Source organism: Filicampus tigris, chromosome 2, assembly GCF_054856515.1.
Source record: "Filicampus tigris isolate MCC_2025a chromosome 2, RoL_Ftig_1.0, whole genome shotgun sequence".
Classification (NCBI taxonomy): domain Eukaryota; kingdom Metazoa; phylum Chordata; class Actinopteri; order Syngnathiformes; family Syngnathidae; genus Filicampus; species Filicampus tigris.
In genome coordinates, this window is record NC_141218.1 from 21503197 (window position 1) to 21518152 (window position 14956).

Below are 14956 nucleotides of genomic sequence, written 5' to 3' on the forward strand. Positions count from 1 at the left end.
GGGCTTGATGCGGTCCAGATTGTTGCTGCCAACTGAGACTGTCTCACTTCACCTCCAAGCTTCTCGTCATTCAAAACAAATGGCCACTGACCGTTGCACAGAATCCAGTCTGTATTTTTTTTTTTCCAGCTCTCCCTCACTTTGCTTCTTTTACTTTTAAAACTTCCCTCTCTTGCTTTTAGCTCCCCTCCCCTTCCCAGCCCCCTCCCTCCCCCTCCTCCCTTACCTCCTCTAGCTCCAGCAGGTCCGGACCACAAACACTCACCCCTCTTACGTGAATGTGTCTGGGAAAAAGGCTGTATGTGTGTGTCTCTTTTGAGACTCTTTTCTTTTCTTTTTTTAAATAGAGCTCTTTGTGACAGAGGAGAGGAGTCCCCCCCCTGCGATGCTGTGATTTGACTATCCAAACAGTCGGCTTCTGAGGCATCCATCCTCCAGCAGGCTCCCGGGACAGCGCAGATTAACCTCACAGCCCCCTCGAACTCTGAACATCTGAGACGTCTCTACATCTGAAGCAGCAGCCCATGTAGAGAGGAGCAGCTGGAAGTCTCAACTCTTCAAGAGGAGAAGGAGGAGGAGACCACGTCTGGATACAGCGAGAAGAAGATCAGGCGGGAGGCTCATCCGGGTTTTCGGGATCTTTTCGGAAGGTAAGGGCTTGTCATGTCTACTTGGGAGTGTGTATGTCGTCTGTTATTGTTACCGACGCCTTACAAATGAGTTTGTAAGGAGTTGAAGTTTTGAAGGCAAACTTTAGGCAAACTCAGGCCAAAGTCGAAACTGCTGTGCCGGTGCTGGCCGCTATTGTAATTGTCCCCGGTGGTATTTGTTGGCCACATGTTTGTGAATGTGCCCACGGGAGGGACTTACAATGCAACCTGTTCAAACGTCAACATGTTGGTGACTTGGATCTCTTTGTATCAACGCCCCCTCTTCGCAGTGAACCTTTTTTACGATGTTGGTCTTCTCGTTGGGACAACTCGGTTCACAAAGCATCCTGTGGTCGCGCAGCACTGGCATCATTGCACAAGCTGTTTGTACGCTCTCCACTTTTGTGCCTCTCGTCTTGTTTGCGCAAACACTCCTCGGTCACCCCGAGTGAACCGACGGTCCTCACCGTTTTGCTCATCAATGGCTTTCCTCAGGAATGACCCAAACAGAAACATCTTAGGGAAAGAGGAGATATGGCGGTGAAATGTAACCTGGCATCTTTGATAACATGACTGCTCTGTGTTTATCACAAAGAAAGCATGCCTGGGACACGTACTGAATGCGCATATTTTTCTGCACTGCCACCGGACAGATGTTCAGCACCTGAACACAGCGCGCTATTTGGGGCTTGGTTAGAAAACTTCACATCCATCTTGTGTATGCAGATGACCTTTTTTGATACGAAGCTGAGGATTCATCATGCTGGCATGCCTCCGCTTCTCTCTCCCTCGACTGTTTGGAATTTCCTTCGGATGAGTTCTGACCGTCGATTTTGAATCCTGCACAAATATTCGGCGTTGAAAAGGCCACACGAGTTGTACAATGCCCTTGACGTTAAACCACTGTTTAACATAAAACATTAGTATGTCGTGTGAAACATCGTCTCGCCAAGCAACAAATGATTTTTTTTGGTGTGTTTTGAAGAACATGACAAGAGAAGAAGGCAATTGCTTTTTTTTTTTTTTTTTAAACTTCTCCTTGGTGCCCTGGTATTTTGTTGTTTACATTTGACCCTTGTATCACTTAACACTGTGATTTTTTCTTTTATGTCCTTATATTAATATTCAGTAACTTCATACACTTATAGCAGCGTATAGCAGTTAAGAATAATAAAACAAACATTACTTGTAAGTTAATACAATTCTTATGAGTATAACTTTTTAAACCTGCATAATTTCTTTTAACCATAGTTCTGAATATTTCCTAAATATTTATAAATAATTTTCATTAAAATGTTGATATGTGAATCAGCAGTTTGTTTCCCACTTTGCTTTTGAGCCATGCCATTCAGGCACATCTCTTTTACTGAGACTTAAAAAAAACCAAAAGATACTTTTAGTTGAAGCAACAACTGAGGTTAAATCGGAGTCCTCACCTTTTAGGATGTTTCTCAGTGGGCATCTGACTCCTGGTATGTACAAGCTCCTCTGACGCGGTCGGCTCCATTCCACCGGGTCGGCCCTAATCCTTCGTCATCAGCTGTTTCCTGGCCCTCGCCGCTTGCCACATGCCAGCTACTCTGAGAAAATGTGCTTCACATTACGACCATGTACAAAACATACCAGCAGTATGATTCAGCTCACAAACCGCTCTGTCATGCTCATGTATTATTGAATAAACCAAGCCACCTTCCCTTGCTTGCTGGATGCTGCTTTGATTAGTGTGTAAAATGAAAATCCCTAACATATTAGCTATTTTTAAAAATATATATAATCAAATACAGTCCTCGGTGACTCGTTCTGAGGCAGTCACTTATTGGCTGATTCATTATTAATCACTACTTTTGAAATGAACTCGGCATGTGAGGCCTCAATTAGTCACCACTTCTTTAATGCTGCACTTAGAAACTTATTCGAAAGGTATCTTCAATGAAGAGCACTAAGTGTTATTGCCATTTGGCGGCCTCCTTGTTTCCCTCCCACCACATTGGCACAGCGCTGACAAGGCAGCTGCACCTCATTGAGCACGGCCTCTCCTGCAGGACACTGCGAGGAGGAAATGCTTTCATTATGACTTACAACATTGGCCTTTTGGAAGGAACTACTTAATGAAAGTACAAAGGATGTTCGCATGTACAAGCTAATAAGCGGTCCACAACAAGCCTTACATTCTTTGGAGAGGGGACATTTTTTTATACGGTATATTTTTCAATTTGCTTCTTATAATAGTGCATTTTGTTGGCGGTGGTGGCACATGGAAATGCATGTGTTTTTTTTTTTTCAATAAGAGTGAAGACAAAAGTGCATAATGGTAAAGTCATAAAGAGCTTCATAAAAATCATGCAACTTGCACAATTTACATGTGTTGCCCTTCAACCTCTGTGGATACAAGTGCAGAAATGTTCCTAACTACTCAAAAACTCATTACACTCTTGTCTTCATAAAATTGTAATATCGATAAAGACATGCATTCGGTCCGTCACTTTCTCAAATTCATACTTTCCATACCTCGGAAATAATATCATTCATTTTGCTGTCTGCTATTGTGTGAATGCAAAATGGCTGCCTCATTGTGGCACTTCAGATCACAGATCCCTCTTGTGTAATGGCATTAACAGCTAGAGTGACAAAGAAGGATTGTTTGTAAAAAAATAAACAAATAAATAAAATTAAAATCACCAAGATTTATTTGCGTTAATTTTCACGGAAATTACGCTCCCATTTGTTGATTGGCAGGGAAAAAGGACATTGTTCTACTACCTTATAGCGATGTGCCCATTTTGATTTTATCCACCAAATATGATTCCTTAGCTGACCCACTGCATGTTTTTGACGTTTGTATATGATACCAAATTGAATTTTCTTATTGTGTCGACGTTACTATTGGCAGAAGTCTTTTCTTTTTTTGTTAGGGTAATGATGTCTTCTGGCCAACAAAAATGCACGACAATCTGTGATACAGGGCAGTGAGAGGAGGACCAAGAAAAACATCCTGTTGCTTTTCCGTGGTAAAAATATTCTGCACAGCACTGCACTTTAGTTAAAACAAACCCATCTGTATTCCAGCTTCAGAGCTACAAGACAGTTAATCTGACTGATTCCATTTCAGACAGAAATGCAAAAAATAGCGGAACAGATTACTCGGGGCCTTACTTGTCGCCCCCATTCTTATCAAGCTGGTGCTGTTCAAGAGGGAAAAGAGTGGGACTTAGACAGTTGGCTTTAATTGTGTTCAGCTGTTTTTGTTTCTTTTTGAGGGGAGGGGTGCGTGAGGGTGTGTTAGAGCCCAGGGACCTGCAAGTGTGTGTAGGCCTTCTCCACTAATCACGAGGCAGGCTGAGAGACCCGGACCCTTCAGTTTCAAAAAAAAGAAGGTGGGGTGATTGCAACAATATTTGATATCCATCTATCCCTATATGAACAGAAATATTTTCAAACGTGGGTGGGACTTGTTTATTTAAAAAAAAAAAAAAAAAGATGCTTGGTGATAGGCCCAGTTGCTGATAACATTAGGATTTACGTACAGGAACATGTACGTTACTCCAGTGACAACATATGTTACGGTTTTTAATATCTTAATGTGTTTCCTCTTGTGTGGCGCCCCGAACAACCCCCCCCCACACACACACAAAATGAGTAGAGAACTAAATCCATTAAAGGCAGATCAAATGCCAGCCACATCCAAACCTGTCATTCTCTCCGACTGTTGGTCTTTACGGAAGAGCTCTTTACAGTGTCTCACCACTGCCACTACAAACACAGTTTACTGCTCAATTTGATGGAGGAAACCACAAAAACAGATTCCAGAACATGTGTTGCTCGAGCGTGTGAGCAGGGTGGCTTTGGTTGCACATGCAGTCACACCGTCCCGAGGCTAATCTCAGCATTATTTTTCATTTGTAGACAAAATGTGACAGCTTCAGCGCTGCGCCTAAACTACATGATACAAGATGCTTTTGGCTGATCCCGTTGTCAAATATCCTGTTAGCACCTGTGGATTCCTTGACCTGGTTCATAACTGTCCTTAAACCAGTACACTTGAACGTGTTGTTTTTTTCTACTGTGTTTACACTTCACAAATCACAATGCGCACACTAAGAAAAGGTTGTGCAGGATTTTCTCAATTTGATTTTGTCAAGTGGTCGGATGAAATAGAATTGTCTGAATCGAGAAAATGTTTAATAGAATATACATCTACTTTAAAAAAATCGTGTGGATCTTCCAAGCCTTTGCACGAGCGTGTAGTGCTCCCCATCTGCCGTCGTGATAAACGAAAGCACTCCGGGTGCATCCGTGATGTCCAACCTGTCCAGCTCGCACATGTATCTCATTATGTCCTTTTCATCAAAGTGAGATGTGAATTCACTTGGACAGAATATTGACTGATAAACTGCCACCGCTAATGTCCTTTCAGCCTGGCTGTGTAAACAAATGCAAACGGGGATCAATCATCTGTCGTACACGTCTGTGATTGGGCTGCGGATGCCTCAATGATATGATCGACTGATAAATAAACAAATGGCAGAATCATTTGGAATTTAGTGCCCTCCGATAGTCCCTTTGGCATCCAGCTATAGGCCCCGTAGAACGGGCTTCTCTGTCAACTTTTGCAGCGGCACAAGTGACTGACAGAAAGTTCAGCAAGTGGCAGGACTAAAAAGCTATTCAGACTTTTAAGACACTTTAAGTACAGGCAGGGCGCTGCACATTGCCTGTGTGTAGGTCAACTCATGCCAAGAATGTAAAGTCATGAACTTGTTTTTTAATTTATTTTTTATTTTGATTGACCCTGGACTACTGTAGGTCCCTGGCCCCAGCCCAGGTATGCCCGTTGTAAAAGCGGGCCTGCGTACGGCACTCATGCATAAAAATGCACCGATACTACACCAATAAGACTTCATCGGTCTGAAATGTGCATTCCGGGTAAGAGCCATGTCAGCTGCATGGAGATACTTTGGGGTAAACATGAGTGACAACACTTTGAGCTGACTGCAAATGATGCTCTGCTTGGGAACTGGGGGCCATCCGGAAAGCACCGAGTTTCGAGCCAGATGCAATCCTGTCACGAAGCCATGGCGTGCACTTCAAGTAAACAGATTTATTTCATATGACTTTAGCATTCTCCAGAAGCAGTCTTGTATTTCTTTTTACTCACTTTTTATTTTGTAGTTGATATACAGCGGTTCCTACTTGTACAGTATATCCACTGAACTCACCTATTTTTTCCTTCTGTACTCATTTTACATAGTGCCTCTAGTGTTCAGACTAAGAAACCACACAACTCAAAATGTTACAGCTGATTTCGCAGTGTTCTTTCTGCCAAGGGAGCAGAAGGTTGGCCTCAGGAGGGATTTGGCTGGGTGATAAAAATGGAGGTTTGTTTGGACAAAAACGCACCGAGTCATTATTTTCCCACAGGACAGGCCATTTTACACTGTTTAAAAATCTAATCACCGAAATAGACTTTTAGTGAAGCGAATGTATTCTTCAATAGTGATTTGATTTATATTTGACCAGTGTTGTTAGCCTTGATCTTATGGATGTTTCTTTTCGAGATTGACACTTCCTGTGTGAATTAACACCTGTGTGTGTTGTGTTCTTGCAGCATGTTCATGAAATCTTTTTTTTTTTTTTTCCTGCATGTCTACAAGTCACATTGTTTTGTCCACCCGTTGTTTGCATACGTTTCTGGTTAGTGGTCTTGTTGGTCTGCTGTCTCATTGATGCATCACAGCCTCACACCCACTCAAGGTCAGGAGAAATTCCTGGACAGGAAGTGCGAACCCTCCAGCTGTGGCTCACAAGCCTTTTTGGAAAATTTTCTCTGGGAATAAATCAACTGCTCTTCCAAACAGATTGAATTAAAGCTTAACATCATAGCTCTCACAAATGGAGCTTTTATTGCCAAATGTTTGTGTTGGACTCCATTAATGAAGGTGTACTTAATAAACTGGCAAGTGCATGCGGAGTGAATCTTATCCTTCTATTTTTAAAGTGCAATATCAACCCCCCTAGGGACACACACGAGCAAACATTTGGCACGAAATATGATTTGGGAAGCAGTTCCTATACCTCATCACACACTTCTTCATCATTGCCAGATGTTTAAATCAAACCCGCAGCTACAGTGTGTCGAGATGAACCCAGAGGTGGGATTACAAGTCGCTGGGGGACGCAAGTATACACTCATGAACCCGCGCGGGCCGAGTGCCTCTCGCTGATGTCGATTTTAGCATCCTTCCTCCTCGACCGGTGACACTTGGAGTGGAGCTGCTCTTGTTTATGGAGAGCGGGAAGGGTCAGTCTGTCACCGAATTCCCAGCATCTCTCAGAAAACATACGCGCTGCGGGATAACAGTTCATCCGTCACGGTGATTGTTGTACCATCGCTTGAATAAACACCATATCAGACCTCCATGGTTATAATGCCTATAAGGTTTTCCATTGTGCAATTAAAGCCAAATAATTCGTTTTGGCAAATTGTCCACCTTCAGTGATAAAAGCCTCCTGCACTTGCTTAGATGCATTGACAAATAAAGTATAATGTGGTAGAATGGGAATGTGTATTTGCATTTACAAGGTTCTTTGCTGACAACAGTCAAAAATCAGAAATGGAGAGTAGTTTCTGTTCATTTCGGTCGCTGTGAGACAAAATCACTATTGCAAAAAAATACAAATACAAATAAAATAATTAATAAATAAATAAATACATTTAAAAAAATGGGCGGCACGGAACATAGGAGGCCAAAGTGTTCGTCAAAAACAAGGCAAACGTTTGTTTTTTTCATAAACGTAATGTGTATTATAAAATGTGAATTATAAAAGAAAAACTACACATAAAATCTGTTTAAATGTACTGCATATGAATGATCGATAAAAAATGCACATTAATGAATGATTTAAAACAACAGAAAAATATTAAATGTAAATGTACTGTACATTACTTAAAAGTTCAATACAACTGAACATTATTTTAAAAAAAGTACTGCACAAAAAAAAAAAACATGGACTGTTCTGGATTAAAAAACAGGCTGTATGCAAGATTCATTCTAATATAAATGTAATAAATGAAAAGTTTGTTTGAAATAAAATGATGTATGTCTGCTTAAATTCTTTATCTTAAATGTTGTAAATGATGTTTGTATTTAATTTGGTGATTCTTTCGTACTTTTAGAGAGAGCCAGCGTACCTCGAGTGGTACTGGAAAATGCTGAGAAATGACATTTATAGGTAACTTTACTGAATTACAAAGTGATGCTGTAGGTAGTTCTGATTAAAATCATGCTTACAGATTGCCCTTGGACACTATTTCTCCTTTTCACCTCTAACATGCTGTTACAAATTTTAAAAACAGGGGCCTCTCAATGAAATTACTACAAAGTCCACAGAGGACTTTGCAAACTTGTTTTCACACAACCCATTTTGTTCTGCCGATCATGTTCAATGTTGAGCGTCATTTCCATATGTCAGCAAAACTAGATCACGTTTCAAACAGATATTTAATACGTTGATTTGGGTCACACAGAAGCCCCCAACAGAGTGTTGAGCTTATTTTCCTGAGGACTGGCATCATCTTGAAATTTGTTGCTGCCACTCGCCTTCACCTTGTTGTCACGTGGAGCTGTCACCACTCAGCAGCCATAAGCACGGCTGCACAACTCCCCTCTTGGGCCCCCTCCCTTCCCAAAGTGGGTGAGTGCGACCCCTCCATTTTCGTCATCATCACCAGCAGGGTCCCAAGTGTATCAGCGGTCCTGGGAAAGTTCTAGAGAACATTGTGGGAATGTGAGCCACACACACACCAATGACAAAAAGGGGGAGGGGGGGGTATTATTTGTGTGCGTGTGTGCGTGTGTGTGTTTCTGTGGGTGTGTAATACAGCATGCATTCCCTGGCATACAAGCCATGTTCGTGTTAACAACAACAACAAAAAAACGTATCCCTCTGTTACTCTTTCACCTATTTTTATTAGAAGCAGGAGGCGGGACAGGAAATAGACCAGCTATGTTTTTGGACCAACTCAAGAGCTTTTTCATTTTCGGGAGCGGAAGTGCCAAAAGCAACTCATTTTGAAAAATATGACTTTGAAACTTGAACTGGATATTGACCTCTAGCAATCTGTGCAGATGATTACTTTTTTTTCTCAAAAGTGACAACAATTATTCACATTTTTTGGTTTTAATCTTAAAGTCGGAGCGTGTGTCAAACACTCATCAACATATCCAAGAATTTTAGATGATGAGGTGAAAGTCGTGCTTATTTTTATTTTTCATTTTATTTTTTTGGTAGAGTATTCTAAAAAGAAAACATTTAGACATCAGACTGGCGTTAAGTGGCAGATTTGCTAAGATAGATTTGCAATAATGGTATGTCACATGTGCATGTGTGTGCGTGTGTCCTGATCCTCCTCCCTGCCTTGGGCTCGCCTAACTGCGCCTTCCTCACCTGTGCCTCGTTATCCTTAATTACCTCACATATTTAACCTTGTGTCTCGTTCTTTTTGTCTCGTCAGTAGGCTTACCTCATTATTGTTCAGTTTCAGCATTTCCTGTGCTTGCCACTGACTCATCATCAGCTTGTCTTTTCGCCTCAAGTATGTTGTTAACTGTTGTCTGTTTAGTGTTTTTTTTGGGGGGTCTTTTACCCCCAAGTCTAGCATTTGGGTTCCACCTCACAACCTGATCATGAGAAATATTTTCTCCACTCTGACATACATTACATTTAAAATGCTTCATCATTTGGTTTAAATCCAGACATTTCAGATCAAGTTAACAATTTTATTCTTTTTCTCTAGTTCATGATGTCAAACAATCAAATCAATCACAAAGGACAGAAAATGGTGCAGCACAACAACAAATGCTGCCGATAATGTGAACAGGATTTGGGAATTTCTGATCAAGTTTCCGCACAAATCACGTTTAGGTGTTTACTGCACAGTTTGTTGTCAATTTTAGAATAATTTACAATAAGAAGAATGTTGAATTGAAAATATTTCAGCTGTTGGTTTTAATCTCAAAGATGGAAAGAAAGTTTCCCGTGGAAAACAATCCCGTTTAAATCATGTTTAATGATTAATATATCATCCAAGTGAATTAGATAGATGTTTCGATAGATTTCACAATTTTTTTCCATTGGGCCCCTCCTTCGCTTCCTCCTCCACCCTCGCTCTTCCCAAGGCTCTCTCTTCCGCCCTCTCTCTCTTTCCCACCCTCCTGCGTACATGCTAGCAGTGATGCATCCTTAACTGTTTCCAGACGTTCTTGTCCTGCAGGCCTTGAGCCCAAACACATCAACAAACCTCCCTTTCCCCCGACCCCCCCCCCACACACACACACCCCCACCCCCCGGCCCCCAGTCGTCTGACTTCACACTTTGGAACTCTTGAGAACTCCAAGCTGGGGGGTATGATGGTGGTCATCATGAATCAAAAGTCAGGGTCCGATTCATGAATTGAGCTTGTGAGTCCAGAACATGATGTCCATGTCCAAGTACTGCAAAAGCCTTTCAAGGTTGCTCCTGCCTCAACCGAATGTGAATGCCCTCAATTTCCCTTTTGTTTAGGGCCTCCCCAATTAATGGCTCAGCGTGGCGCTAGAATAGCTTGGACGCAGCATTTTTGCCAGTGCGCACGTTGCAAAGATGCACACAGTGACCTGTTTGTTGGTGGTCAAAACCCTGGTGAGCCACAAAGAAAAAGGAGGCAGACATTGGCGCTCTGTTCTGGTGCAGCGAGGCATCAAACACCACCAGCGACAGACGGACAGACACTTATAAAACACATCAAATCGACACATGGCAACAGATATTTTGGGGAGTTTTGTTCGTCGTCTCTGTTCTCTGATTGAAAGCAGATCGCTTTGACACACGGCTCAAACTGAACTCAACCTAATGGATTTCATGAGAGCAAAAGGTCCATCCATCATGATAGGAGGTCAAAGTCTCATGGAAAGAGGTTAACTGTCGTATGCTAATTGGGGTGAACACAAACCAGATTTTCCTGCTGTTTTGGTTTTTTAAATGAATATTTTACGGATAAAGAAACATTTTTTTATTATTATTTTTTTTTTACTACATGTTTTTACGTCCATCTGCAGAAGTTTCTTTCGGTGTCAGTTGAAGTTGTGTACGCCAGAGATAATTTGTGAGTGAAGAAATCTTCACTGTTTGTTTGCAGAAAGTGAGCAGCTCCACTATGAGGAGTGAGATCGTCTTCACACTCCATTTGGCGGTCACAGGTGAGAACACAGAAAAATGAAAGCTTTGCAACCGGACCGCAGGGGAAGCCAAACAGACGCGGAGCATCGCAACACTATCACGATGCAAAAGTCAACTTTAGATTTTTACCACTATCAAAATTTAGAGTCATGGAAAACTTCTTGGAAATACCATATGCACATCTGTCTCACAGTCATGCAATGTGGGTTCAAATCTCTGTTAAGCATTTGAAGTTCGCATGTTTGTGTACTTGTGTGGGTTCATGTTTAGTTATTGAAGACTCTACGTGTACCCCGCCTCTCGCCCAGAGAAAAGAGGGATAGGCTTTCTGTCAGAAAAAGAAAATAGAAAAATGTATGAATGAATATTAACTATGTGAGATTTTAATTGATAAAATGTAATATATGCACTATACAGTACATTGAATTAACAAATGAGATATCTGTCAAATCTCTCGTATCTTGTATTGAGGGTCGGACTCTATTGTGTCCAACGAAGATTTCTCCAATGTGATCCAGATTGCACATTTGGCTGCAATTTCATGTTCAACATGACCGCCAAATTTCAGTTCAGGTATTCATTTGTTGTGATTAGCATGATCTTATCGGATACAATTAAAAGTTAAGCGTCAACCATGATTCAGGATTTCAATGTGAAAAAAAGAAGCCACGATGACTTGTTTAAACTTTAGCCAATGTGCTTTTGTTTTTCATTCCTTAGCTTTATATTACTGACAAAAATACTGGAAGAAGGAAACTGAGAAGTTGGAAATCAACAACCTCAATTTGGAAAAGTGCAATTTAATTTAATGACACTGAATGTCAAACTCTTATTTCACACAACAATGGCACCACCTTCTTATATCCATTACTGTATGTCTGTATTTTCAGTCAATATTAGTATTACATTCATTACAACTGTGAATAGGTGATTGTGAACAAGGTTGCCAAAAAGGATTAGCTTGGTTTCAACATATTTACTTCAATATCTCTCTAATGTTAAACATCCTAGCGGCCAGTGTTCTCAAATGCTGCTGCTGTGTGTGTGATTGATGTCAAACACGACGGATGCATCCCAGCTGACCTTTTCCCATTTCAATACATCTGTCATTAGCGAGGCGTCATCATCTCCTCACCGCGCAACTCTTATCCGTCAACATCATAAAGCAGAACAGGATCTGACATGTCATGTGTGTTTAACCTCTGACCCCGCAGCGCTACGCCGTGGTCTCCTTGACCTGCAACCTGACCTCTCCCTTATTGTGTCAACCGCAGCTCTCCTGCGCCTCTGCGCCGACGTGAGCTGCCTGGAGGTCACGCCGCATGACGGCCAGCTCGTCCTGACCGCGGGCTCCTCTCTCACGCTCACCTGCTCGAGCTCGGGGGAGACCGCCTGGGAGTTCAAGAGGGATGACGTTCCTTATTTCCAGGTGGAACAGGGCCAAAATGGTGTGCAGAGCTACCAAATTGTGCAAGACGGCGCCAAATCCAGCGCTTTGAGCCTGTGGAACGTAAGCTGGAAGCACACCGGGGTCTATCAGTGCATTGATCGGCGCACTGGAGAAAGGAAGGAGGTGGAAGTGTTTGTCCCAGGTATGGACTGTCTGACTGATTGAAGTGGAAATCAACCCAAACACATTCTTTTCAAGAATATGTTCCCAGCAGGCCCACTAGTTGAAACACAACATTCTGATTAACATTGCGTTTGTGGAATATGAGTTAAGGAACAAAATCCATCCCATTTTAGCCATTTCAGGGGGCGGCCATTTTGTCACATCTGTCGACTCAAAATGACATCACAACTGCGCAGGGCTCAGGTAACGACCAGTCACGGCTCAGCTTCAGAAAACAGGTCAGCCGTGATTGGTCGTTACCTGAGCCCTGAGCGGTTGTGATGTCATTTTCAGTCGACACAAGTGACAAAATGGCCGCCCCCCCTGAGATGGCTAAAAACAGGTGGATTAACTCTTATTCCACAAACGCAATATTTATCAGAATGCCTTGTTTCAACTAGTGTGCTTGCATAGAACATATTCTTGAAAAAAATATGTTTGACTTCCGCTTTAAGCAAATGTTCAATAGAGTGTGGGAAACCGTTGTTTGATTTGTATGTACGTATCCAACACTGTGACTGCTTCTGCCCGTAGACAGTCAGGTGTGGTTTGTTGAGAGTGCTCACGGCATGCTGAGCAAGACCAGTGAGCTGACCACCATCCCATGTGTGGTCACCAATCCCAAGATCAACGTCTCCCTCTACGAGAAGGACACGGACCTCCCGGTCAAGGGGCGCTATGTCCCTAGTGAGGGGTACATAGCAGCCCTTGAGGACAGAACGTATGTGTGTCGTGGAAAGATGAACGGAGAGGTGAAAGAGTCCCAGGCCTTCTACGTTTTCAGTATCATTGGTGGGTGAACAGAATTTTATTAACTGGCTTCCACACGCTTCCAGAATACTGTACTTCTCAGTGCAATTTTTAGCAATATTTTTGACATTCACCATTAGGGAGCTCTCTGAATACCAACGTGTCATTGCAGTGTTTAGTTACAGTTATCTTGTTGATATGGGACAATGCTAGCCACACTCTAAAAACAGTTGGGTTAAAAATAACACCGTTTTGGGAAAAAAATGGACCGATCCACATCCTGGGTCAATTTGATCCAACTTTCTTGGTTGTTTTCTGCAGAAAATCCGTATATCGGTCCATTTTTGACCCAAAATTTTGTTATTTTTAACCCAACTGTTTTTAGAGTGCATCAACCAGGTCGCTCAGTGACAATCATAGTTGAACAGTATTAGCTTAACTTGACTTTTACTCTATCGTTACTTGACTATCTTTAAGATCTAACTTTCAGTGCAGGTGTTCTCATGTTGCGGCTGTTAAATTCTGCCATTGAATCCCGTTATCGTCACTTGCGTCCTCAGTCCCAGAGGCTATCGACGCCTACATCAACGCATCAAAGACGGTGCTGAAGCAGGGCGAGCCGCTGACAATCAACTGCACCGTGCACGGAGCAGAGCTGGTCTTTTTTAAGTGGGACTTCCCCGACAATGAGGTGAGTAGGAGGCGAGCACAAAGAGCTTTTGTTCACCATTCCCCCTCGTGAACATCACACTCAAGACATCATACATAACCCAGCCCAAATCGTATCAAGATGTGGAAACACCTCCGTGGCACGTCTGCTATCCCGTTGCAGTAATTAAGTAGTGGTAGCCTACTTTTACTCCCTACATTTGAAAACAGACATTACTACTTTTGGCCCTTCTTTTCACTCTAGTAAGTGTGCTTCTATTTAAATACAGAGTCTAAGTACTTTTGCCACCGCTATTCTGTTGCAACCTGACAATATTAGACCTGTGATGTACTGTAATCCTTGATGTCAATATTGCCCACGCTCGGTCTCTCCAGGGGTGCTGCTGTTTAACCACCGAGCTAATAAAATGTCTCCTCCAGGCTGCTGATGTGGAACCACTAACAGACGTCCTGTCAGCAATGAACATGAGATCTTGCCTCATCTTTCCTCATACCACGCTAGGCCACAGCGGAAACTATGTGTGCCATGTCCATGAGGGGGTCGAGGACCAGACGGCCTCCGCCAGTGTCAACATCACAGTGCTCGGTCAGACAATGCACGCACGCATACACGCACGTGCACACCCATGCACGCACACACACACACACACACACACACACACACACACACAGATAATAAACTCTTGCAGGACAGATTGTTATTGTGGCTCACTAACCAAGGGCACTGCTTATTATGTGAAGTTTATGCAAGTTAAGCCAAGAAGGAAGTTTCTTTTAGAGGAAAATAATATCTACTTGTATTTATTTAGGTTACCGAAAAAGTGAAAGTGTTAAATAAACCCGCCTTGAAAAAAACATGGCAATAGTATACCAAATGTTTATAAAGAAAATCTGACTTCTAGTAAACGCCAATGCAATAAAACACATCACATTTTTAAAGGGTACTGTTGGGAAACGAAATACTTGCCATTTATAACAATAATATATCATTATAATGTACTATAATGTACTTTTCTTTCTTTGGATTTAATTATATTTTATTTACCTATTTAAAGAAAAT

The 14956-nt window shown here is 42.1% G+C and overlaps 1 protein-coding gene across 2 annotated transcripts in view; it reads left to right on the forward strand.

Annotated features, from left to right (window-relative positions):
- pdgfrb (platelet-derived growth factor receptor, beta polypeptide) overlaps positions 1 to 14956 on the forward strand; it is a 36972-nt gene continuing 22016 nt past the window's right edge. The window contains exons 1-7 of one of the 2 annotated variants that reach the window (XM_086023687.1): positions 1 to 107; positions 348 to 650; positions 10825 to 10885; positions 12140 to 12457; positions 13012 to 13269; positions 13788 to 13918; positions 14317 to 14482. In XM_086023687.1, the coding sequence (XP_085879813.1) occupies positions 10843 to 10885; positions 12140 to 12457; positions 13012 to 13269; positions 13788 to 13918; positions 14317 to 14482 (916 nt within the window). In that variant the 5' untranslated portion in view covers positions 1 to 107; positions 348 to 650; positions 10825 to 10842. Of the gene's footprint in view, positions 108 to 238; positions 651 to 10824; positions 10886 to 12139; positions 12458 to 13011; positions 13270 to 13787; positions 13919 to 14316; positions 14483 to 14956 lie in introns of those variants that run through there. The other variant, XM_086023686.1, reaches the window with a different exon arrangement.